At 41.0% G+C, this 27,342-nt stretch overlaps 1 protein-coding gene across 3 annotated transcripts in view; it reads left to right on the top strand.

Moving 5' to 3' along the window:
* The first annotated feature begins 778 nt into the window (after positions 1–778).
* The window catches only part of NNT (nicotinamide nucleotide transhydrogenase), a 92,117-nt gene continuing 65,553 nt past the window's right edge, over positions 779–27,342 (top strand). Inside the window, exons 1-6 of one of the 3 annotated variants that reach the window (XM_019982801.2) lie at positions 779–929; positions 5,693–5,896; positions 11,895–12,124; positions 15,287–15,504; positions 19,748–19,835; positions 24,272–24,360. In XM_019982801.2, the coding sequence (XP_019838360.2) occupies positions 5,746–5,896; positions 11,895–12,124; positions 15,287–15,504; positions 19,748–19,835; positions 24,272–24,360 (776 nt within the window). In that variant the 5' untranslated portion in view covers positions 779–929; positions 5,693–5,745. Of the gene's footprint in view, positions 930–1,019; positions 1,177–1,383; positions 1,512–5,692; positions 5,897–11,894; positions 12,125–15,286; positions 15,505–19,747; positions 19,836–24,271; positions 24,361–27,342 lie in introns of those variants that run through there. The other 2 variants (XM_019982800.2, XM_070774702.1) reach the window with 2 other exon arrangements.

Here is a 27,342-nt window from a genome sequence, read left to right as displayed (position 1 = left end):
AGGAGCCTGGTAGGCTGCGGTCTATGGGGTCGCACAGAGTTGGACACGACTGAAGTGACTTAGCAGCAGCAGCAGCATGTTTAAGGAGTATAGCAAAATAATGTAACTTACATTTATTGGGAAAGGAGCTTAGTTTTTAATCCTTATCAAATACTCCTACCTCACTGTACTTGCAGTATCTTGAACCTGTTTCTAGGTTGCACTTATCATGGTTCATTATTATTTTAAAGCATGGGGCTGTGTCCTTTCCTGTCTGTGAACTCCTCCAGGACAAGAACAGTGTTTTTACTTTGTCTGGATGCAGAAGTCCTCAAGTTGAATGACCTTCTGTATTGCTTAAACACAAGAAATGTTCGCAAAGTTAAGGGCTTCCCTGTAGTTTCTTTCTTTTTAAGGATATGGAATATCTGTTTTGCCTCATGCCTTTGAGTTTCATAATTTTTAAACTCATCTTAAATATTTCAATTAAAGTAATAAAAGCAGTGACCATCTTGACACTTCATGATGATTCAGCTTTGGATAAGTGAACCAATGTGTATCTTATTCCTCCCACTTTCAGTCAGAAGACACCTGCAGACTAAGTAACGGGAGTCATCGCTTTGCAAAGCCGTTTAGCAGTTCTGCCGAAACCAGCCTAGGCCTGGTCAGGACACAACGTCCACCAAGGGCGCTCTCCAGCCCCTGGCTATTAATACTCAAAGAAGTACACGGCTTTCCGTGGGCGCGCCATTGGAAGACCCGTCCGCATATGTGTGTTAATTTTCGGGCCTTGACATCGTTTCGGAAGCATTTAACTCCACCTCTCCATCCGGAATTAAAAACAACGCTCCCATTCCCGCCCGTCACCACCTCCTGGCCGCCTCTCACTTTCTTTTTGGTCTTCTGTTTCAGAAGTTCTGATTTTTCCTAGAGAGCTAGAGGAAAGCCAGGTAACAAAAGTGGAGTTTTATTACTTTATTTGCTCTGGTGGGACACTACAGGTAGTCCCACTTTGTTCCTGGCTCTCCAGAAGACAAATGTGGCCGTTGGCAAATTCAGCGCCCGCGCTGGGCTCCAGGTTTGATTGACAAGGACGGGCGGAGGGATCGCACGGAGGCGGGGCCGAGGAGCAGCAGGTCGAGCCCGAGACAAAGAGGGTTTTGGCAGCCCCGGGAGAAGAAGCAAGGGTTCCTTGGGGTAACTGGTCTTTGCGCTTTAAGGGGCATTTCGTGCAGTCGCTTTCTCATTTGAAGAGAGGGTGGGCGGGCGGACGGGCGGGCTGGTGGAGGGGGCCGGTCGGGAAGAAGGGCCTGGCGAGGAGGGGAAGGTGGGGGCGGACGGGGAACCCGGGTCGGGGCACCCGGGTCGGGGCGGACGGGGAACCGGGGTGGGGGCTGCGCCGCGGTCACGTGGTCTCCGCAGCAACGGGGTTGGGGCTGTTCTTCCGGGTTGCTGGCGCCGCGGGGCTGCAGCCCGGGTCTGCCAGCGCGGCGTCCCCTCGCGGCCCGCGGACTCCTGGCCTCCCCGCCAAGGTGAACGTCAATGCGCGGGCAGCCCGGGCACGCTCCTGGGGCGCAGCTGGGGAAGGGGCGTGGGGCTGGTACGGAAGGTCGAGGTCCCCGAGGTGGGAAGGAGACCTGTCAAGGAGCCGCTGGGGGCGGGGTCGGCAGTGACCGGGGCGCCGGGTGTACTCGGGAGCCTGGGGCCGGGCCTCGAGGGCCCTCTTTCTGGTCTCAAGCTGGGGTGACTGGGAAGCGAGTCGGGGGTGGTGGATTCGAGAACTGGGTTTTCGCCGCAGAGGGCAGGGAACGAGGTGTCAGCTGTTCAGATGCAGATTTTGGAGCTTTGGGGGGATGGGGCTGGAGTTCTACGAGGTCCTTTCTGCTTAAAGGATGGGAGGAGGGTGGAAGGTCATAGAGGACTTTCGGTAAGTGGTGCATCCAGAGAGGTGGCACCTGGACACCCCGAAACTGTTCTTGAACCCGGAGAGAATTTGGGGTGGGTGACCGGCTGGAGACACAGGTGGTGGTGTTGAAAGTTTTAGGTGTATGGGGGGGTGGGGCAGGCTGGTGTTGGTCTGGGCGAGCCTGTACTGGGCTTAGAGTGGGGTCTGGGCTGGCGATGGGGGAAAGATTGTGTAGTGGGGCTGAGCTGATTCGAACTCCGGAGGCGGAAAGACTATTATGCCGCCGATCTCCACCAATCGGCTTCAGAGGAAGGTTATAAATAGCGGTCCCTGGCAGATATTGGCCGGGTGGCAGTTTAGTTCCCGAGGGAGGAGCTTGAACCTGTGGGTTTGAGCGAGGTCACACTGCCTGCTAGTCTAAGCTTTGGTAGGGTATTGTGTCCTTGGTTGGCATGTCTCGCTTTTAAAAGCGTGACTTGTTTATTACAGTTGCAGGTGCCCTTTATTCGCCCTCTGGTGCAGCGAAGTCCTTTAAGGAATCTGTAAGGAGTCTTGTAGGACAGGATGTATTCGGAACAGTGAGGGTTGTGTGCTTTTATTTAAAATGTTTCCCTCTTCTTCTGCAAACTGTGGCTGTTTAAAAATTAAAAAAAAAAATTGAATTGGCAGTTTAGGATTGCTTTCTTATCAGCAAGTGTGCTCAGGCTGCTTACCTCTGCTGATGGAATCACTTTTCCGCAAAGCTACATAGCCTTTAATTTTTAAAGGAAATTTCCTGAAACTCCTTGGGAAATATATTCATAGAACCCCAGGCTTCAGGTTATCTAACTCTAGTTACACATTCACTGAATCAAACAATACTTGTTGATTTCCTCTATTTTGTGCAAGGCCCTGGGCCAGAGGTAATACTAAAGTGAATACCGATAGCAGTAAAGATACTGTGTCCTTTTAATCCTCACAGTGACCCTACAAGGTACTGTTATTATTTTCCCCATTTTAAAGGTGATGAAATCAGATACAGAGAAGTTCAGTGACTTGCCAAGGTGACATAGCTAATGCGTTGCAGGTGGGGTTTCCAACTAAGAGTTCACACTCTTAGCCTCTATGTTATCCTATCTCAGCTTCTTGCCTCCAAAGATTTTTTAATCTATTAGGGGAGATACCAAAATGACTTACATTAACTGGTGGTGTGAATGCCCCAATTTTCAGTTGTAAAGTTGCTGTCCATTTCTTAATAGCCATAGAAGCACATGGATAATAAAACAGCAGAGAGCTTTCAAGTGAAGTTAGGGGAAGATGTAACAATTAAGAGAATGGCTCTTGAATAACAGCTCTCTGTGTCTGCAGTTCCTCCCCATCTGAGGATTTAGCTAACTGCACACTGTGTATATTGTACTATTGATATTTACTATTGAAAAATAGCCACCTAGGAGCAGACCCATGAAGTTCAAACCCTGTTGTTCAAGGGTCACCTCTACTGTCTTTGCTGTAAACAAGTACTTGGCTGTGATAACATGGTCCAGATATTCTCTGAATATCTTTCAGGGTCATTTTTATTTGAGTTAGGCTTAGTGACATTTTCTTGACACTAAACTACTTCCTTATGAACTGTCTTATATGCTCATAACTTGAATCAAGTAGAATTTGGGGGAGCACATGGTCTCTGAAGGCCTTGGCTATGTTGATGCCTGATGTCAGGGCTCTGTTCAACATCAAATTACAATTTTTTAAGTAGACAGGGCAAATTTTGCAGACTCCAGGCCATGAAACAGGACTTCAGCTTTAGAGCATTGCAAAATCTCCATCTAATGATAAAACTTCTAGAGCCTGATTGTGCCCTTCAAGGGAGCTTTCCTGCACTCCTTTTATAGAAGAGCAGACTGAGGTGCTTAGAAATTCAAGCCAAACAGCCAGTGAGTAGCAGGTTTAGACAATACCCGGGCTGCATTATAACTAGCTTTGTTATTTTGCTGATGAGGTCTGGGTAAGCCTGACCAGTGAGAATGGTGGTTATTGGGGAGCTGGGATGATCCAGGAAGAGAAACTAGGGTAAATGAGGAGATTGGGCTAGGACTAGGTCCTTGGTAGTGGTAGGAAAAAATTTCTCTTTCGACAGGAATTATCTTTTGTATATCTTTGGATCTCCCTCAGTTCTTGGCATAGATTCGGTGAATGTTTTCAGTGGGTGGCTGAATTTTGAACTTGTTTGTTCTCCATTCTCAGCCATGAATAACTCTAGAAGTGACCTCTGAATGAACGAGGAGGGTATTTATTGATTCAGGGATGCTTTAGAAAGACTGAGATGAAATGACATATATGGAAATACTCTGAAAATAGAAAATCTTCTATCAGCATGTAAAGAATTATTCACATTTTTGGTTGCATGCCTGGACACATCTTATATGCTCCCTTTTCCTTAGCTTTGTTCATAGTATTCTCTCTTTCTCAAGTGCCTTTTCCTTCCTTTTCTTAGCCCTGTAGGAGGATATGATCTTCTTTGATGCCTCAAAGAACTTTGGACTTGTGTTACTCTGCTTTCTCTGTTATTGCTTGTTGACTTTTCTTATCTCCAGGTCTGTAACCGATTCCAGTTTAATTCTACAGATGCTCCTAATGGCTATGCCTCTGAGACTCAGCCCTCCGTGTGTTTACTGAATTAAAGAGCATCAAGAATAAGCACTACCTGGATTGAGCATTTCTATTCCCAGTGTTGCTTTCTGGTATTTGCAGGAAGTGGCTTCAAGGACTTGTGGCAGTAGTTATGACATGAAAAATGAGTTAGACCCTTCTTCCTCTAGAGGCCGGAAGTATGTTTTTGGAGGCTGCTGGGTTTGGGTGCTGGGTCCCAGAAGGGCCCGCATCATGGGGCAGAGCCTAAAGGCATAGTAAGTGGAGTTAGCTGTGGTTGACTGAGAAGAGTTCTTTCACATTTTTGAAGGAAAGAGCATTGGGAGTCAGGGGGATGGTGGGAGAACCTTCTGTGTACTCCCCAGGATCTGCCAGGGAGGTTGGAGAAAATAGCCACTGAAATCTCCAAAACAGCAAAGGTCAATGCCATTTCACCTAGCTCATTTAGAGCTGACAAAAATGGGCCTCAAGTGGTAAGAACCACTCACAGAATTCCTAGTTATGCCCACATATGCAAGCACAAACCTATGTGATAAAGTTAACTATGGAACTTTTTTTTCTTTTTTTAAAAATTGGAGTTGTATTTTGTGCATGTTAAATTTTCTTGAGATGTATGCCTGGCAAACATGAATCTCACTCAGTCACGCTGGGTTTGGGGTGGGGGTGTGTATGTCTCTCAGGATGTATAGCCTGCTGCGCTGAAAAGGATGGTGGGGTTTTCTGTATTGTATAGTGGCCAAACAAGTACTGCTGTACTATTTAGACAGTCTAAGGAAAGCTAAGGGGAATTTTGATTTTGTGCAGTTTTTGCTGGACAAACTGAGATGATAACTTTCATGTATGATGTGACTGGACTTTATACCAACTTTTCTTAACTTTCCAGCTACATTAAAGATCACTTAGACTTATGTGACCTAGCTTGGAATTGAATAATGAGTTTATAACTACAATTTTAAGTGGGAAAACAGATTCCAAGTTTTAAATACCTAAATTGGAAACAACCTTTTGAAGCATCTTCTTTAAGTAAAGGACTTGGCAAGTAAATTCTTTGTAGATGCCCACGTTTAACTGTTATTTTCCAACCTCTCTCAATTTGCTTTTTTTAAAAAAAGGTTTTTGATGTCCAAAAGGCAAAGTATATTGTTCTCAGCACATACATTTTTGCTTTCTTTCCTTTAGTGATTTACCTTTAAGGACATTGGGGATCCAGAAAATCGGGAACTTCTGTGAACATGGCGAACCTACTGAAAACAGTGGTGACTGGTTGTTCATGCCCTTTCCTCAGCAATTTGGGGTCCTGTAAGGTTCTACCAGGGAAGAAGAATTTTTTACGAACATTTCATACTCATCGGATACTGTGGTGTAGTGCCCCTGTAAAACCAGGTAAAGTCTCACTTTGAGTCATAGAAACAATAGATCTGATGATGGATAAACCACGCAGTTTTATAGCCCAGTGCTTGTGAGTGGTCATTTTGAGTAAAAAACCGAATGAGTGCTTTCTTATATTTTCCATGTACGGAAGTTCTTGGCTGTCAGTGCTAACAGAGAAGAATATACAATAGAAAAAGAAAAATGTTAAATAAATTGAGTTTATACCCAGGAAACCATTGGTCATAGTAACCATTTCTCCTAGTAGCTCTTCCTCTTTCCTAGTTGGTATTGGGGAGTCATACCATACATGGCTTAATGATGCTTAAGAATTAGGAACTAAACAGATTGATTGATCTGCATTAATGTTTCTGGATTTAGTAAGTGGCAGCTTCATCTCAGTTGCTCAGGGCAGAAACCTTAGAGTCATTCCCAGTGCTTATGATCGGTATAGATCAGCTCTACATTGTATCTTGAATCTGTTATTTTCTCACCATCACCACTTTTACAATCCTGGTCCAAGCCTCCATCACCTGTCACCTGGACTATTGCATTAGTCTTCTAAGTGGTCTCTGTGCTCTTTACCTCTGTCCCTGCCAACAGTCTGTTCTGTACAAGACAATGAGGATTATCTTTTAAAAATGAAAGATCATGTTACTCTTTTCTTCAGAATTTGCCACCAGCTTCCTAGCTCACACAGAGTAATAGCTGAAGTCTTCCAGTGGCCTACAGGCTTTCTCTGCTAGGACTCCCACATGCTTCTGTTTTGTGGTACAAGCCAAAAGGAGGAGAGGCTAAAAGGGGAACCTTTTAAGCTGTGTCAGATCCCTTTAAGTATCTTGCCCAAAGACCTTTCTAGCACTCTGTCTATATACCTCATTGGCCAGAACTCAGGTGGCAATATGTTGCTTTAAGGGAGACTTGGACATTTAGCCTTTTATTCTAGATGGCAACATACTTAAATAAAAATAACATTCTGTTATTTTTAGGGGAGGAACAGCATGGATATTTGGGAGGTATCAGAAGTCTTTGCCATATAGAATGATTCTCTTTTTGTTTGTAGGACTGTTTGTGCATTAAGCATGCCTAAATTGCCAAGTGTTTTCAGTTCTTATGTCTGCCTTTGGTAGATTTCATAGCCTCTTTTCTTATTCTCACGTGACAAGTCATTATTGGCAGGGTACCTGCCCTTAAGAGCTCTCAGCCTTATCTTCAGATTAAGTGTTCTGGAAGGCCAGATTATCCAGTGTGATAAGAAAGTGTATAAAGCAAAAGTCAGTAACTACACTGAGTACACGGGAATTGCCCTTGTAAGTGAAAGTATGTACTTCAAGATCTCTATTATCAATTATGAGTAAGGCTTTTTTTGTTTGCTTAATTTCTGTTCTTGACTATTTCCTAGATAGTTATTTTTTTAATCTCTAAAAGATGAGGATTCTGTTTATTCCTTAATATAGCCACAATTTCATTAACACATTGAAAAGCTTGAAAAGTAATTTCAGTCAGTTTTAATATTTTCTCAAATTTTTTTTTTAAACAGATGCCTAGTTCAAATTATGATCCAGAGTCCATGTGCTGTATTTACTTGCTTGTCTCTTAGGTCTCTTTCAGTCTGTATGTTCCTCTTCTCTCTTTTCTTTTTATTTGTTGAAGAATTTAGTTGTCCTGTAGAATTTCCCACATTATTCCCTTAGTATTATTTAACTAGGTTTCTTGTATTTTCTGTAATATTTAGCTAGATCTCAAGGCTTGATCTGACTCAGGTTTGCCTTTTTCAGCTAGTGTACTTCATAGGTGATGTTATGTACTATCTGTTGTATTACATCAGGAGGATTGATCAGTGAGTTTAGATGTTGTCACTGTGATCTATCTTTTGTGAAGTTCCCATTGATTTTTCACTCAGAGGCACTAGCAGCGGTTTAATTGATTGTTAACTAAATATGTGATTTTATCAGTAGCTTTAATATCCTATCATTTTATCTTCATTTATTAGCTAGAATTTTTCTATTAAAAAAACTTTCCTTCTGTTATAGTCATCCCTTGGTATCCATGGGGGATTGGTTCCAGACCTCCCGTGAATACCAGAATCTTTGGATGCTCAAGTTCCTCATATACAATGGTGTAGTATTTGCATATAATCTACATAGATCCTCCTGTATACTTTAAATCATCTTTACGTTTCTTATCTTGAGGTTAAATCATCTTTAGGTTGAGTTCCCTGGTGGCTCATATGGTAAAGTGTCTGTCTACAATGCGGGAGACCCAGGTTCCATCCCTGGGTTGGGAAGATCATCTGGAGAAAGAAATGGCAACCCACTCCAGTACTCTTGCCTGGAAAATCCCATGGATGGAGGATCGTGGTAGGCTACAGTCCATGGGATCGCAAAGAGTTGGACACGATTGAGTGACTTCACTTTCTTCCTTAGGTTACTCATGATGCCTGTGTGTTAAGTCACTTCAGTCGTGTCTGACTCTGTGTGACCCTATGGACCGTAGCCCACCAGGCTCCTCTGTTCATGGGATTCTCCAGGCAAGAATACTGGAGTGGGTTGCCATGCCTTCCTTCAGGTGATCTTCCTGACCCAGGGATCGAACCCGCAGCTCTTATGTCTCTTGCATTGGCAGGCGGGTTCTTTACCACTAGTGCCACGATACAATGTAAAAAATCTAAGTTTGCTTTTCAGAACTTACGGAATTTATTTTTAATACTTTTGATCTGCATTTGGTTGAATCTGTGGATACAGAGTGCATGCATGCTAAGTCACTTCAGTTGTGTCTGACCCTCCTGCATTGGTAGGTGGGTTCTTTACCACTAGTACCACCTGGGAAGTACGTGGATAAGGAGGGCCAACTGAATTTAGTTACTCTGAGGTTGTATGGAAAAGGTGGGTAGATGTTTGATCAGTGTTCAGTATTTACTAGTTTTGCTCATCAGTTGGTTCTCTTATGTATTCATTTTCTACTTCTGCTGTATTAGGTGATTACAAACCAGCTTCATATGACACATTTATTTTATTATCTTATACTTCTGGAGGCCAAAGCCTGAGATGGTTCTCACTGGTTGTCAGCAGGATGCATTCCTTCCAGAGGCTCTAGGGGAGAATCTGTCTCCTTGCCTTTTCCAGTTTCTGGAGACTGTCTACGTTTCTTGGCTCATGGCCTGTTTCTCTGTCTTCAAAGCCAGCAGGATAGCATCTCCAAATTTTTCTTTGACTCTGACTCTTTTGCTCCCTTCTTTCACATTTAAGGATCCATGTGATATATTGAGCCCACCCACATAATTTAGAATATTCTCCCCGTTTCAAGGTCAGTTGATTAACAACCTTAATTCCATCTGTTACCATAATTCTCCTTTGCCATGTACTGGAACGTATTCACTGATTCTGAGGATTAAGACATGGATATATTTGGGAGACTATTATTCATCTTACCACATATTACTTTCTCCAAAGTTGAGAAGCTTTTAGCAAATATTTATTTTTTGAATATTTTTGAATTTTGAAATATTTATTATAATGAATGCATGGATTTTAGCATCTTTATATGTATTTTATGACATTTGAAATAAATTATTTTCCTTTTTGATGCTCAAATTGTCTCATATCTGGCCAGTGGAAGCCCTTCCAGGTTGGTTCCTAAATCCTTTTGATGTGACTTTGTCTGTCTTCGGTAACTTCCTTGGCATATGATATGTAGGACCTAGAGAATTTGAGGTTGTCCAATGAGTGAACTCTAGATAAGTTTATATAATTAATTTTTCACCTTAATCCAAAAATTTGCTATCTTTCAGTTATTTTCCTCTCTCTTAAGTGGAGAGGAAGATTCAGCATGTGTTTGCCTTTGGCTTACTATCAATTATTACTGCTTAAATAGTATGAGATCTAAGACTGTATGTCCAAATGCAGCTATTTTTAGGTTGATTTAGTCTCTATAAAGTTTCACTTAATAAGTTACTCTGAGGAGATATTTTGATTTACCTTTTTATTATATATATTTAAAGTTTAGATTGCTAGAGTAAGTTTTCTAGACTTTAATAAGACATACAGAAGCAGATGCTCTTCATTAAAAATACTGTTTATGCCCATATATTGAGTAAAACAACAGAAAAAAAAACTAGTGTATTTTAGCTAAGGCTGGTCTGAACTGTATATAAATAATTTGTTGCTGTTCAGTTGCTAAGTTGTGTCTGACTCTTTGCAACTACATGGACTGCAGCATGCCAGTTTTCTCTGAAGGTGAGGTTTTCCAGGCAAGAATACTGGAGTGAGTTGCCATTTCCTTCTTCAGGGATAAATAATTTAACTGTGTTATACGGGTTCTTCTGTGTTGCAGGGAACAGAATCACAGCAGGTTATGTTTTGTGATGAGGCTTTATTTTTGTTGTATGGACTTTTGGGAAGTATGGAGCACAGGGAACCGTTCTTCTCCTTCTTGGAGAAGAGGGGTGTTATTCTGGATTTCATTGCTGTCACTCCTCTTTTCCATCTGCATGCCCACAACCAACGTTTCTACTGTTGTGGCTGCTGACCCTCTCCCTTTGATTACCTTGTGGCTCTGTTTACAAATAGTTGCTGCGTCATTCTACTCTCCTGGTCCTTTTGGTGGGTCTCATGTCCCGTTTCTCTCTGAGAGATCCTGATTGGGTTGAATAGTCATTGGCCGACATGGAGTATCCACAGGGCAGAGTTCCTCTATAAGTTGTCTCATGCGCTACTGGTTTCCCTTCTGTCTGGCCTGTAGACTGTTATCTTTAACCCATCTGCTGACCCCCTGGTCTAATCAGGTATGACCAAGAATAGATGATGCACAAACTGGAATCAGGATTGTGGGGAGAAATATTAATAACCTCAGATGGGCAGATGACACCACCCTTATGGCAGAAAGTGAAGAGGAATTAAAGAGCTTCTTAATGAAAGTGAGAGAGGAAAGTGAAAAGCTGGCTTAAAACTCAACATTCAGAAAATGAAGATCATGGCATCTGGTCCCATCACTTCATGGCAAATAGATGGGGAAACAATGGAAACAGTGACAGACTTTATTTTCTTGGGCTCTAAAATCATTGTGGATGGTGACTGCAACCATGAAATTAAATGACACTTGCTCCTTGGGAGAAAAGCAATGACAAACCTAGATAGTGTATTAAAAAGCAAAGGCGTTACTTTGCTTACAAAGATCCATGTAGTCAAAGCTATGGTTTTTCCAGTAGTCATATATGGATGTGAGAGCTGGGCAATAAAAAAGGCTGAGCGCTGAAGAATTGTTGCCTTCGCACTGTGGTGCTGGAGAAGACTCTTGAGAGTCTCTTGGATAACAAGGAGATCAAACCAGTCAATCTCGGATGAAATCAACCCTGAATACCCATTGGAAGGACTGATGCTGAAGCTGAAACTCCAGTACTTTGGCCACTTGATGCAAAGAGCCGACTCATTGGAAAAGACCCTGATTCTGAGAAAGATTGAAGGCAGGAGGAGAAGGGGATGACAGAGGATGAGATGGTTGGATGGCATCACTGACTCAATAGATATGAGTTTGAGCAAGCTCTGGGAGATGTTGAAGGATAGGGATGTATGGTGTGCTGCAGTCCATGGTGTCGCAGAGTCAAGACACGACTGAGTGACTGAACAACAGTTACTTCCGTCTTCCTTAAAGATAAGGACCAGGGGACCATAAACCACAGAGGTTTAGTTTGATGAGTGGAGTTAGTTTGTTGAGTGGCCTTTCAACCCATTTTTTTCCCTACGAATAAGCTAAGCTAGCTAGTTATATGCCTCGAAGAAAGCCATTTGGTTAAATATTTAGGATTTTCAGGAGAGTAGGTGTAAGAATTTCCTATCATCTATCAAAAAAAGTTAAAAAATTATGATTATGAATCAGGAACATCACTTTGAACAGCAGCCTGTACATGTAGTGTATTTTGAACAAATTTCCCATTTCCATTTTCTGAACTGCATTATTAAAACTTTGAATTTTGGTGTTGTTTCTTACCAAATTTTTTTTTTTGTCTTTGTTGTAGGAATTCCATACAAGCAACTAACTGTTGGGGTCCCCAAAGAGATTTTCCAAAATGAGAAGCGAGTGGCATTGTCTCCTGCTGGCGTTCAGGCCTTGGTCAAGCAGGGGTTTAATGTTGTTGTGGAATCTGGCGCAGGTGAAGCTTCCAAGTTCTCAGATGATCACTACAGAGCAGCAGGTGCCCAGATCCAAGGGGCGAAGGAAGTGCTGGCTTCTGATTTGGTGGTCAAAGTAATTATTCCTTTCCCCCTTCCATTTATGGCTTGCTGACTTTTCTAAATCTTCTTGTAGAAAGATTATTTCTTGTACCAAGATTAAAGTACTTTCTCTTTTGTTACAGTTTTCATACTTTCAAATGATGCTTTTTTCCTCAAAGAAATGATTGCATGTTGTGACTATTCTTCACGTTTCAGTAGAACTTTTATGAAAGTGAAAGTGTTGGTCAATCAGTCATGTCCGACTCTTTGTGACCCCCTGGGTTGTAGCCTACCAGGCTCCTCTGTCCCTGGAATTCTCTAGGCAAGAATACTGGAGTAGGTTGTCATGCCCTCCTCCAGGGGATCTTCCCAACCCAGGGATCAAACCTGGGTCTCCCACATTGCAGGCAGATTCTTTACTGTCTGAGCCACCAGGAACTCAGAACTTTTATGAGGCAATGTGAACTATATTACTATATTTAAGCACGAGAAAAGAAGAAATGATCTTCTTTCTTACATTTGCTCTGTGGAATTTCCTTCTTATTGGCTAGGTAACATTCGTACCGTATGGTTCCTATATGTCCACATTACCCCTGGGTGAGTATTTGCTGCTGCTGCTGCTGCTAAGTCGTGTCAGTTGTGTCCGACTCTGTGCGACCCCATAGATGGCAGCCCACTAGGCTTCCCCATCCCTGGGATTCTCCAGGCAAGAACACTGGAGTGAGTTGCCAATTCCTTCTCCAGTGCATGAAAGTGAAAAGTGAAAGTGAAGTCGCTCAGTCATGTCCGACTCTAGCGACCCCATGGACTGCAGCCCACCAGGCTCCTCTGTCCGGGGATATTCCAGGCAAGAGTACTGGAGTGGGGTGCCATTGCCTTCTCTGGGGTGAGTATTTAACTCCTACTAGAATAGTAAGAGGCAAAGAACTCCTTGGACTGAATGCACAGTGGTATTCTGATATCTTGAAGGATCATAGGTCAGTGATTTAACTGATGTAAGTATTATTTCCAGAGGGCAGGACTATTCTGGAAAAAGTAACGTTGGGCTTAGAATAGACTTACCTACTTTAATAAAAGGTCTTAAGGTAATGTGTTATAGAGAGCTATATGCTAAAGAACTTTACAAATAAAATCTGAAGTAAAAAATCATGTAGAGAAAGGGAAACTGTATTAAGAGTATAACATAGATGAGCTGAACAGTAACTTAAATCTTAAGTCTTCGGTAACCAAGCCACGTGGGGCAGGGTGGCTCAGGGGTAAAGAATCCGCGTGCAACGCAGGAGTCGCAGAAGGTGCAGGTTCAGTCCCTACATCAGGAGGATCCCCTGGAGGAGGGCATGGCAACCCATTCCAGTATTCTTGCCTGGAGAATCCCTGTGGACAGAGGAGCCCGCTGGGCTATAGTCCATATGGTCAAAAAGAGTCAGACACGACTGAAATGTCTTAACACGCAACCAAGGCACATAGTGAGGTATGGATTAAATAAGCATGTTTATCAGGTTAAAATAGTCTCACTTTTCTAGGATAGACCAGCTTTTTTCCTACATTAATTTCTAAAGGGGAATCAATACCTAGGCTTTTTTACATATAGTCAACTGAATAACTTGATAGGATCTTACATAGTGTTTTTTGCAGGAGACACAAAACTTTTCTATAGAAAATTAGTAACAAATTTATGATATGGAAATAAATAGTAATTTAAGTGTTTAAGCATTTAGGTATACTGATACTTGAGATAACAGTATAATAAAAGCTTAGGGGAAAATCGAAAAATAAGTGTAATCCATTCTAATGTATGTTTTAGGGATCAAAAACCTTTTGAGGTACCCCACAAAAAGAGGTTACTAGGTGCACGTAAGCTTTAGAAATGCTATGTGTTTCCTGTAGATTCACAATGTGTATGAGCCATGTTAAAGACACTGAGGATTCCTGTAATATAAAAACTTAAATAATTTTATATTTGTAGTAATAAACTACTTGACCTAGGGTCTCTCTTCTGAGACCTCTCTTCAAGCCTGTTAATATTCTGAGGAATTTGTTACCCCAAAAAGCATCTTCAGGGAGACATTGTGTTGGCTTCACTCACTCAGATGTCAGCAGTTTCAGCTAAGCATTTGATAGGGGCCAGGAGAATTCAAAGTTGTCCTCTAATGTTTATTAAATCTATATTATAGATTCTCACTGAGGAAAAAAATAGACCTTGTCAGAGAGTCTTAATTAAAGTCCAGAGCCTAAAATCACATGCATCACCACAGCAACAACTGAAATGGGAATGACAGATAAAGGTGTTTCATAGGGAAATTGAGATGAAATGCTGTTAAATGAAAGTATTGGCCTAGTGTTTGTGTTTCGTTTCCTTTTAAAACAGAAGTCCCAGAGCTGTGTTTGTTCTGTGCTTTCTAGCCTAAGAGCACTGCTGTTGCAGATTGGGAGCTAATGAAATGATACACTTTAATTGAAGGTTGACTTTGAACAGGGATGTAAAACACATTTTAAAACACCTTTTTAATTGGAAGTTTTAAAAATTTGGCTTGAAAAAGTAGACAGTTGAAACTTTCAGGCATGTATAGTGTGTGTCATTGACTTGATTCAACGTAACAGAGTACGTTGCAGCTTTTTGCTTAAACCCAACTCAGCAAGGCTACTGGTTTGAGTTGTGTCCATCTGTAGATTTTTCTGGAACTTTAAGGTGGCATAAATCTATACACATGACATGGAGATTTTAGTTTATGATGTTCTTAACTTCTAACCACTCCAAATGTTTATGCTTGCAAATTAACAAGAATTGAATCTTGGAACATTCAACAAAAGCTTACTGTCTGTTTATTCTAATGTTTCTTAATTTTACCAGAGTAGTGGATTTTGGGACAACAGATTTGTTGTAGAACCTGTTTCCCCCAAAAAACAGATTGTTGTTTTTTTTAATTCCTCTACCTGTCATTGTCAAACCTGTCCTGACACTATTTCCAGGTATGTGTGCTTGTTACTCAAGACTAGGTCATAAGTTCAGTCAGATAATCAGTGGCATAAATTTCTATGTGCTTTATTTTATTTAGGAATTGAGGAAGAAATTTTTTCATGAGAGATTATTTCTGGAGTGTTATTTCAATAATGGTATATTATTTTAGTTGTCTTGTTTACTTAAAAATAAGATAAAGGTATTTACGTTTTTAATCAGTGACTTTTTTTCCCCCAGGTGCGAGCCCCTATGCTTAACCCAACATTAGGTATTCATGAAGCTGATCTTTTAAAGACATCGGGTACACTGATCAGTTTTATTTACCCAGCCCAAAATCCAGACTTGCTAAATAAACTGTCCAAAAGGAAGACCACAGTTCTGGCAATGGACCAGGTTCCAAGAGTCACAATTGCTCAGGGATATGATGCGCTAAGCTCCATGGCCAACATTGCCGGGTAGGTTGATTGTTTTCCAGTTGAACAAGAGCACAGTGGTGCTACAGAAACGTGCTCACTACAGCTCTTCTCTCTTACAATGATTTTACTTGTAGTGGCTAGGAGATTGCAGCCTTCCAAGACTGTGCTTCAGTTACTTTTAAGATTCGTGTTGTTCCACGGTCATCAGTAGGAAATGGCTATTCACTTTGCCTGCTATTGTACATTACTTTTTAATCTTCATGGGCAGAAGGGAAGTAGTATTTCTTTCTACCAAAGGAAATGACTTTTTTTTCAAATGTGTGCTTATTTTTCTTAATATCTGTTTTCATGAAAAACTGCATGGTAAGTAAACCATAGTCTTAGCAATTTATAATTATCCAAAAGCTTTAATGTAATAAACTCATATTTTACTAAAGTCAATAGCAAGGGTAGTGATAACAATTTAGGACAAATGGTTTAAAATTCACATAAGTCTAGTACTGTTTTTAAGACTGTTATTTATATAGAATGAGAAAGGGTGCAATGTAGAAAGTCTTATTTTAGTTTACTAATTATGAGGCTTCTGAATCTATGCTTAAAAAGTACTTCTGATTTCTGAATACATAATGTTCCAATTTTTTTTCTTTGGAACTTATTTGTACTTTAATGGTGATATACTGTATTTCATGTGTGTATGTGTGTGTGTGTCTATGTATATATTAGTTGAAATTACAGTTTTATTGTGGTATAATTGTCATAGAACATTGTTTCCACCTTAAAATTTATACAATGATTTGATATATGTATATATTGTGAAATTATTACCAGACTAAGTTTAGTTGACATAAATTACTGTTGTCATAGGGTCAAAAATGGTAGAACATTAGCAGTTTCATATGGTCCCATCTAATATATACATATTGATAGATTTAGCACTTTAATTACATTTTGCCTAGGGAAATTTATAAATTATTTAATAAATAGGGAAAATGTCTGCACTCGAGGAAGTTTCATCTTAGGTCAAAACCCATGATAACTGAAGGCTAACCGTGGCCAAGATGGCAATAAACTTCATTTGCCTGCCGGCCTGAATGCATTCCCCGTCTATTGCCAGGACTCTGTGTTGAGAATTCTAGGACCCATTCAGCTCAGAGGAATGTGTCTCTGACTGAGTAACAGTCATGTGTGCCTATGCCTGCCACAGAGCAGGGACAGGCATAACTATGTAAGTGCAGTATATTGTTGACTCTGCCTGGAGAGTGGGGAAAATCTGGAAATCAGATGATGTTTATGAAATCAGCTTATCTAAGAAACGAATTAGATTTTAGGCAGAAAGCGATTAATAGTGGCAACTTGCTAATATGAGTGAGGCACCAACAAATGAAAAAAATTTAAAAATGATGCAGGAAGAAAGATAACCTGAATAAAGACTTTTACAGCTGACCTAGGAGCCAAAAGTTTTCTTAGGTTTCATATCTTAGATGTAGCATATCAAATGTGCCACAGATTGTTCTCTGGATTCCAGCTGTTCATTTTTGATGTGAAAGAGATGCAGTAAACAAAAATGACAAATAGAATACATTTTGTTTCCTTATGTAATATGACAAATGATTGGTTTGAAGATTTTTTTGTGATGTGAATTAATGCAGAGGGACAATGTAAACTTTTGTCACATTTATTTAGTTTCTGAAAGAGCTTATGCAGTGTGGGACTTAAAATTTTATATAGGAAAGAAAGTGTCATTCAGTTGTGTCTGAATGGCCTATAGTCTGCCAGGTTCCTCTGTCCGTGGAATTTTCCGGGCAAGAATAATGGAGTGAGTAGATATTCCTTTCTCTAGCAGATCTTCCTGACCCAGGGATTGAACCCCAGTTTCCTGCATTGCAGTCAGATTCTTTACCATCTGAGCCATCAGGGAAACCTTTATGTAGGAAATGAACAATGTGAAGTTTTAAGGATGGTGTTGCTTTGCACATGTGCGAAAGGTTATCCCAGTCAGTAGCTCTAGATCGGTGGTTTTCAGCTGCAGAATCTTTTGAGCAAATGAAACATGAGGGAATATAGACAAATCCAATAATTCAAGTGGCCTTAGTTGAGTTAATGCTTTCTTGGTGGTTCAGACAGTAAAAGAATCTGCATGCAATGCAGGAGACCTGGAGTTGATCCCTGGTTCAGGAAGATTCCCCTGGAGAGGGAAATGGCAACCCACTGCAGTATTCTTGACTAGTGAATCCCATGGACAGAGGAGCCTGGAGGGCTATAGTCTATGGGGTCACAAAGAGTTGGACACGACTGAGCGACTAACACTTCACTTCAGTTGAATTAAGGGACAGAAGGGTATCCAGAAACACTGTGTCTCTGTTTTCCTTCCCATCCATGATGCTCTAATAGTTGGTTGAAGTGTGAGCTTTTGGAGATCCAGGGACACAGTTTTAAAGAATCACTGTCTTATGTCCTGAGCTGATATATGCAAAAGGCATAGTTAGAGATGAATCGTCTAGTATACTTACCCGTATTGCTGCTGCTGCTGCTGCCAAGTCGTTTCAGTCGTGTCCGACTCTGTGCGACCCCAGAGACAGCAGCCCACCAGGCTCCCCCATCCCTGGGATTCTTCAGACAAGAACACTGGAGTGGGTTGCCAATTCCTTCTCCAATGCATGAAAGTGAAAAGTGAAAGTGAAGTCGCTCAGTTGTGTCTGACTCTTCGCGACCCCAGGGACTGCAGCCTACCAAGCTCCTCCGTCCATGGGATTTTCCAGGCAAGAGTACTGGAGTGCCATTGCCTTCTCCGACTTACCCATACAATATGTGATAAATCATTATCTAACTCACACACATAGGCGTGTTACTGTGATGACATGCTCCTCCTAGTTCACTGTGTTCATCTGCGCCTTTTTGCTCTCCTCCAAAACAGGCCCACTTTTATCACTTTTCCCCACTACCAACGTTTTCTTGTACATTTCCTGTGTAATCTGTCTCGTTTTTTTTTTCCCCAATACAGCAACTAAATCTTTTAATCAAAATTAATTTCTTCCCGTGGCCTTTGAGTCTTTATCATCTTTGCTCTCTGAAACTTTTTATCACTTGGATTCAGAACTAACAAGTAATATAATCATTAAAATATTTTTTCTTGCTATAAGTAATAGTAGTAACTATTACATGCTTTTGCATTGATTATTATAAATTTGTTTTACAAAAATATGACCAGGTAAAGGTTTTTTTGTCAGCCAGTAGGTGGATCTTATCATCATAATGCTTGCATTATGATTGTAATCTTTGCATTATAATGATAAGGTAGAGTGTTTGTTACTGAGTGTGCAAAAGTACCTTTTAAGTATAAAATAATATGAAAATGAAATTAATGTAATAGGTAATTTAATGTAGTAAAAATACCCAGTAAAGAAAACTTGGTATAAATTGCTAGTTTTTGATGTATAGAGTGTTTCTTTAGCTAAAAACATACTTGCCAGGCACTTATTGTGATTCTTTATGGTAAGGGCTTTACTGAATTATCTTATTCAGTCCTTAAAACAACTCTAAGAGACCCTTATTGTCCCCAGTTTAGAGATGAGGAAACCAAGAATTAGAGAATTAAAGAAATTTGCCCAAGGTCACAAAACTAGTTAGTGATAGATTCGAATTGAGATCGTGCTGTCTCAAAATATGACAGTTCCAACCATTAGAGATCAGGGGAAGTGTTTTTGGTTATGAGGTTGGAATTTTGTTATGTATGAACAGATAGCCAACCTCATTTTTTAATTTTAAAGATTTTTTTCCCCATATTATATAAATGCTACACAGTCATCAAAGAAAATTTGGATGATAAAGTAAAGTTTAAAGTACCTGTAGTCCTAGCTGCCAAAGCAAACTGTTGTTAGCATTTTCTTGTCTTCCCTTCACTTCTCTTATTTTATCCGAGCTAATTTTCTGTAGTGGTCATCATGAAGTCAGAGAGCATCATGGGTAAGAGTGTGTCTGCAGGCAGGATGCTAGGGTCAGATGTCTGGCTCTGCCATTTAATAGCTGAGGGACCTCGGTCAAGTCTCTTTGTCTCTCCATGCCTCAATTTCCTCACCTATAAAATGAAGATTATAGTTATATTTATCCACAGGGTTGTTGTGAAGATCAAAGGAGTAAGTATATATGCAGTACCTAGAGCTGTTTTTGACAGATAGTACTTACTGTATAAATTTTAGTTGTTCTCTAATAATTTTGATAATATAAGCTTAAGTTCTTTAATTTTATAGACTTATTTATCCACTTATTTGTCTATTTTCCTAAGTTACAAGGCTGTTGTACTAGCAGCAAATCATTTTGGACGGTTTTTTACTGGTCAGATCACAGCTGCTGGAAAAGTTCCTCCAGCTAAGGTAGGTTAAACTTTTAATGTTTCTTTATAGTGTGAATTAATTAAAGGCAAGGATATATACAGTTATTTAAAAATTTTTGTTCTCTGTTAATGTCACAGTGATAACTTTTGTGTCACGTGTAATATATGGTGGCGCCTCAAAGTTGCTTAAGATTACTTGGGAAAAAAAGAATTTTTGACATTTCTGGAAGTTCTAAGGTTTTTTTTTTCCCTTTCTGTTTTTTACTTTCTAACTTGAATTCTTAAAGGGATTTGGGTGACTTATTACTAGTTTTTTTAAAACTTCGTGACACCATTTAGCAAGCTCTCAACTTCCCAGTGATTGTGACATTTTGGCTTGGGAAGGACTTGGTTTTCTCACTTTCTGCCAAATTTTGGGTCAAGAGGACAGTAAATAGTAGGTGGTGTAGTCAGAGTATTTGGCAGGGGGAAAGGCTGCAGTTTCTTTAATCTATATTTAGAGCACAGAGGAGCAGGAGATAGGTCAGGGTGGCTAAGTGAAAGAATAGATTATGCTGTGACCTTCAAGGCCACATGTCGTAAATGGCAGTATAAGCACTTTGGTAAAGTATAGGAAACAGGACCTTAAATATTGTCATCTATCTGCAGAGTACACTTTGGGGGGTATAGGTCTACTTGGTGCTTCCTGCTTTTACGTACTTTGTAATATCAATCCAGAGCTCTCACACAAAAGAAATCCGGAAAAAATGAAAAAAAAAAAACAATAGCAGCTTTGAGAACTCTAGTATATATGCTAGTGTGTATATAGTGTCTCTGTATATTTATCTAGTATATTATATAAATTATATGCTGGATTATATACTATATAATATATATATACACTGAGTAGTTATATGCTAGATACACTAGTAGATATATATATCTAGTATATAGCATAGTATACCTAGTATATAGCTTCCCAGGTGGCGCAAGTGGTAAAGAACCCACCCGCCAATATAGGTGGACTTAAGAGATGCCAGTTCAGTCCCTGGGCTGGGAAGATCCTCTGGAGGAGGACATGGCAACCCACTCTAGTATTCTTGCCTGAAGAATCCCATGGACAGAGGAGCCTGGCAGGCTGCAGTCTATGGGGTCACACAGAGTCAGACCTGACTGAAGTGACTTAGCACACACATATGTTTAGTATATAGTATATATATCTAGTAGATATATGTATATATCTACTAGGATATATACTAGAAATCTAGTATATAACTATATAGTATATGTATTATATAGTATATAACCCAGTATATAGTATATTACTTTAAAAACAGAGCAGGTGGGACTTCCCTGGCGGTCCAGTGGTTAAAGTGTCACGCTTCTACTGCAGAGTTTGATCATTGGTCAGGGAACTAAGATCCCTCATGCCTTGTGGTGCGGCCAAAAAAATCAACCCCCCTCACCAAAAACTCCCCCAAAAGAGTCCAGGTGAAGCAGGTGAAGATGATGGCAAGTGGTCCAAGTGGAGCCAGAACACTTAACAAGAACATACGAAGAGACAACGCAGAGGTCTGATACGTAAGGTGATTACATCCGGACTTCTTTCTTAGGATCATAAGTAAAGGTCTAGCCCTCATGGTGGTCAGAAGTTGGCTGCTGTTCTTAAACTGGCTGAATGCTTTGATGCACAATCCACTACTCAGTTTTGGTTAGAACCTTTCTGGAATTATATGAAAGTTGAGAGGAAAGCTGTGATTATAAAAGATTAAAAAGTGAAACAGAAGACAAGGAGTAAAGGAAAGAGAATCAGTCAGCTTTTAAAAGGTGGAAAAGTGACTGTCTTTACTGAGAATTTAAACTGCAGCATAAGAGATTTTAGTTACATGTCACAAACACTTTCCTGATATCAAAGAATTAGATAATAGATGGCCTTTTCAGGGTAGAATGAATATTTTGAGTTTCCTTTAAACATGGAGTGTTCTTACTTGTCCAGAATGAGCTAAAATCAATTTGTTGATGGCTGTGATATGCCAGGCACTGTTGTAGGAGCTGGCAATATGGCATGAACAAGACAAACAAAATCCCTCCCATATGTAACTTACATTCTAGTAGGGCCCACAGAGAGGAAATAAACCATCAAACAAATATAGGAGATTTTTTAATATATGGAGGAAATGAACAGGATGGTATGGTGGGTGGGTAATGGGAGCAGGCTACTGTAGTTAGGGTGATGGGGAAAGTGCCTGTAGCATTTAAGTTGGGACCTCAAGGATGGGAAGAAAGAAAGGGGGGTTCGGGATTCTGGGCCAGGGGAGAAGCACCTTTAAAGACACTGTGATGGGATGGAATTCAGTGTGCTCGAGGAGAATGAAGGAGGCCTCTGGTCTTGGGGTGTGGTGAGTGAGGTGAAGTGTGATCTGAGATGATGTTGGAAAGGGAGGTCAAGGCTGGATGACGTGGGTCCTGTCTTCTTGGTCTTGTTTCAGAATTCAGATTGTCTTGCGGATGCGGGAAAGTCTGATTTAGGACTGTTTTGGAAAAACTCCACTCTTGCTTGTGTTTCTGATACTTCCTGTTACCAAATTTGTGGGGATTTTCCCCACCCCAGGCACTCCTCCGGCACCAACTGGGCACCCTACGGTTTCACTGAATTCTCCCACTGTCTACTTGGAGGTAGCGTCACATCTCACAGGTTAAGGGCTCAGGCCCATAGGACTGCCCTCACCTCTCAGATGCCAGTCACAAGTCTAGATTGCTACCTATGCTTCTGCCAGAGGTTCCCAACCCCCCTCCTTCGGTTTGATTAATTTGCTAGAGCTGCTCACAGAACTCAGGAAAACAGTTTACTTCCTGTTGATCAGTTTATTATGAAAGGATATGATAAAGGATAAGATGAAAGTCCTGTTGGGAGAGGTGAGCAGGGCAGGTGGGAAAGGGTGTGGGGCTTCAGTGCCCTCTTTGGGCCCTACTCCTGGAAGCTCCCAGAACCCTGTATTTTGGGGATTTTTATGGAGGCTTCATAAGTAGGTATTTACTCCATTTCCAGCCTCTGTTCCCTCTCTGGAGAACGGATTCTGTCTTTTAAATTATGGGATCTTTTGTTATTTCTTGATTCAGGATAACTTGGCCCAGTCTTCTTTTCTTTCTTTCTCTCTCTCTCTCTCCCTTCCTTCTTCCTTCTTTGTTTCTCTTTTCCTTCCTTTCCAGGGATTGGGCTTTGGTATGTGGAGTGGGATGGTGCCTTGGGGCCCAGTAGCATCTTATTCCCTCTGGTCCCTCTTTGTCTCCCTTCCTGTAAATCCCCTCTGCTCCTTAAACAAAGCATTCCCATTAAGATTGATAAATGAGATCTCTAAAACACTGCCCAGAGGTCACTGGAGCACAGTTCCACTAGCCTAGTCTTCTTGAAGAGGTGCAAGAAGTGGGCATGATGGGTGGGTGGGAATTTATAAACTTCACTGTATCTGTGGGTGTCTCTCTCTCTCTTTTTTTTAGCAGGAACAAGGAGTTGCCTTCAATTGACTGCGAAGTATAATAGGGACTTTTCTCTGGAAGGCACATTCTAGGCTAGAGACAACATTGTTCTTAGCTTGTTTAGAATGAGGAGACTCTTGTTTCTGAGGAATTCTTTGATTTCCTTGGCTCCAGTCCTGCCTTGGTTAGAGGGATTAGTTACATTGGTTTGGATTTCAGGTACAGTTCATTCACAATGGATCAAAGTTAGGCACTTGGTTCCCTCTCTTTCTTGTAGAAGCATTTGAGCTCAAAATAGGATTAGATGCTTCACAAAGTTGTACCCATCTCTGAAACTTATTTTGATGTTTTATGAGCATAAAGAAATATTACCCTGGGGATTCTATTAGAAGTAGCTTTGATATGGTGGGGAAGAACCGTCAGTCTTTAATATTCCCAACACTGCTGATGCTGTATATAGCTTTTACAGTGAGATGCTGGGTATCACACTGTTTTGTGAAGTTGTTCTAAACTTTACTTTTTTTTAAGATTTACTTAATTGTGACTGTTTTGAGTCTTTGTTACTCTGCATGGGCTTTCTTTAGTTGTGAGCTGGAGCTGTTTCTCTTTGCGGTGTGCGGGCTTCTCATTGCGGTGGCTTCTCTTGTTGCGGAGCGCGGGCTCTGGGGCTCCTGGGCTTCAGCAGTTGTGGCTCAAGGGTTTGGTTGTTCCTTGGCACGTGGAATCTCCCTGGACTAGGGATCAAACCCGTGTCTCCTGCATTGGCAGGTGGATTCTTAACCACTAGACCACCAGGGAAGCCCTATTTTAAACTTTTGAAAAACAGTGGTGGTCCAGTTAAAGGGTAGTCTATCCACTCAGTACATTTTCTGAGGACTGAATATCATCACCAGCACCACTGGGTGTAATGGTGGATGCTAAGTGTGATACCTGGCCCTGAGAGGTACTGGCTGATGATTTTACATAATCACTTGATCATGAACTGTATTTTAAACACGCGGGTTCTGTTTTCTCTCCTAGATTCTGATAGTTGGTGGTGGCGTTGCTGGGCTGGCTTCTGCAGGTGCAGCCAAGTCCATGGGTGCCATTGTTAGGGGATTTGATACAAGGTGAGTGCTATACTCGTGATTGCTTTAAGGTAAAAACATTTTGCTTCAGGTGAATATTATGTTTTCCTTAGAATTTATAAACTGAAGTAGTGCATTGAAACTGTTGTATGACTTCTTTCCATTTAAAAATATTTCCACTTTTTCACAGTTTACTCAAAGTGAAAATGTATTACTTAGTGGGGAAAAAATTTTAAGGACCCAGACACAGTACATCAGAGACTATTTAAAAAAAGAAAAAGAAAACAACTCACACTCAGACTTGTATTTTCACGTAGATTAGCAATGGGACCAGATGGCAGGGTTTGCTAATCTCTCTCCTGACTTTCTTCTGTTTCTCTACTGTGTTTTATTTCTGCTTGAAATGTGTTTAGGCACTAGGTAGGGCTTGAAACGGAGAAGGCAATGGCACCCCACTCCAGTACTCTTGCCTGGAGAATCCCATGGACGGAGGAGCCTGGTAGGCTACAGTCCATAGGGTCGCTAGGAGTCGGACACGACTGAGCGACTTCACTTTAACTTTTCACTTTCATGCACTGGAGAAGGAAATGGCAACCCACTGCAGTATTCTTGCCTGGAGAATCCCAGGGACAGAGGAGTCTGTTGGACTGCTGTCTATGGGGTCGCACAGAGTTGGACACGACTGATGCGACTTAGCAGCAGCAGCAGCAGGGCTTGAAAAAAGGTGTTGTGAGTTTGAAGAAGGGGAGTAGTATGAGCAACATCTTGGAGAGCAATAGGGGGGGTGAAGGGTAGGGGGTTGAGAGGCATGCTCTTCGTTGAAGGATGGAAGCAGGTGAAGTATATTGGGCAGCAGTAGAGCCTCCAGATGAAAGTACTTGATTATGTCCATTGCATATTTGTTTAAAGCAGACACATCATCATTTTCCTAGGATTTCTTTAAAAGAGAAGTTTGATTAGAATTGTTCTTCATTTCAGGCTGCTGTATAGCACAGGGAGCTTGGTTTGGAGCTCTGTGATGACCTAGAGGGGTGGGGCGTGGGGGGAGTGGGGAGGGAGGTCCAACAGGGAGGGAGTACATGTATACACATAGCTGATCACTTCACTGTACAGCAGAAACTGACACACACGTTGTAAAGCAATTATACTCCAATAAAAAAAATACATGAAAAAAAATGTTCATTTCAGAACACACTTTTTTGTTGTTGTTTAATCACTAAGTCATGTTAGACTCTATTGCAGTCCTGTGGACTGTAGCCTGCCAGGCTCCTTCTGTCCATGGAATTTTCCAGGTAAGAATACTGGAGTGGCTTGCCCTTGCCTCCTCCAGGGGATCTTCTTGAACCAGGGATTGAACCCTCGTTTCCTGCTTGGCAGGTGGATTCTTTACCACTGAGCCACCTGGGAAGCCCTGTCACTTTCTTAAAGTGTAAGACAGTGGATTATTGGGACTTCTCTGTGGTCCAGTGGTTAAGACTCCACACTTCCACTGCAGGAGGCTTGGGTTTGATCCATATTGTGGAATTAAGATCCTGCGTGCTGCTCGGCCAAAAATAATTCAAAAGATAATGTATTATATCTGAAGTGAAAATCCGGGGGAAGGACTCCCTTTTCACACTAGAGGCAGCAGCTCATCACTCATCAGGGCTATCCAGGACCAGGATCTTTCTGTCTCTCTCTGCTGTCCTCAGTTCTGGCTGAGGTATGAACGTCCTTGTTCAAGCTGCAGAAATGGAGAGAAGCTCATGTTCATCCATGCCTTACTTTTCCTGCCCTGCCTTCTACATCCTACCTGACCGTGGCGGTTATCATGGGGCTGAAGGGCTTAGACCACTAACTACTGTTTCCCAAATTTCCCTGATGATAAGAATGACCTGCAGCTCTTGCTAAAAATAGAGATTCTGGTCCCTCTGCTGGAGATTGTAATTTCAGTGGTTCTGGAGAGGAGCTTGGCAATTTGAATTTTTTTTTTACTTTAATTTTTTAACTTTACAATATTGTATTGGTTTTGCCATATATCAAAATGAATCCGCCATAGGTATACATATGTTCCCCATCCTGAACCCTCCTCCCTCCTCCCTCCCCTGAATTTTTAACAAGTACTTGGAGTGATTGTTGTCATTAGGGAGATTGGGATTCACTGTAGTGGACTGGATGTGGTGAGTTAAACACACTAGAGCTGAGAGCTTTATTGGCTTTGGTTTTCCAGCTAGTACATAGAACTTGGCTAGTGTTTATTTATTTTTAACCTGAATGCATTTTTACATAAGTTAATTGTGTTGGTTCTTCACATTTATGCCATTTTTACATAAGTTAATTGTGTTGGTTCTTCTTACTATTTATGCCATTTATAGATTGCTTTTCTCAAACACAATTTAGTGCGGACTAGGGGCAAAAATCGCTTTGTAACAATATTTCTAAGTAAGAGTCTTTTATGTGGTTAAGTCCCCATAGTTGGAATGTTTACAAAGGATTTGACTGATGTCAAATCTGAATGTTGGTCAGATCTCACTTCATCATTGACAATGGGACCTCTGTCAGGAAACAAAACTGATGACTGGAGTTGGCAGTAGTGAAATTTCTTTTGTGACTTAGCTAAGTGATTTAGTTAATTAAGTTAGTAGAATTTCCTATAGTTTTTTTTTTTTCCGGGAGAAAATATCATAAAAGTGTTACCCGTCTTTAGAAAAAAATGGAAACAGTCTGGTCAGAGATCTCAAAAAAAGGAGTGTCCACTTTTGAATTTATAGTTTTCTTAACAATGTGTATACAAATGATCTTTTTTTCTTAACATTTTATTTTGTATTGGAGTATAGTCTGTTAACAATGTGTTAGTATCAGGTGGACAGCAAAGGGACTCAGCCATAGGTATACATGTATCCATTCTCCTGAAACTCCCCTCCCATCCAGGCTGCCACATAACATTGAGCAGAGTTCCCTGTGTTATACAGTAGGACCTTGTTGGTTATCCATCGTAAATATAGCAGTGTGTACATGTCCATCCCAAACTCCCCAACTACCCCT

Source organism: Bos indicus, chromosome 20 (assembly GCF_029378745.1).
Source record: "Bos indicus isolate NIAB-ARS_2022 breed Sahiwal x Tharparkar chromosome 20, NIAB-ARS_B.indTharparkar_mat_pri_1.0, whole genome shotgun sequence".
NCBI lineage: Eukaryota > Metazoa > Chordata > Mammalia > Artiodactyla > Bovidae > Bos > Bos indicus.
Note: the sequence above shows the minus strand (reverse complement) of the source record. Positions and strands in the feature narration are given on the sequence as shown.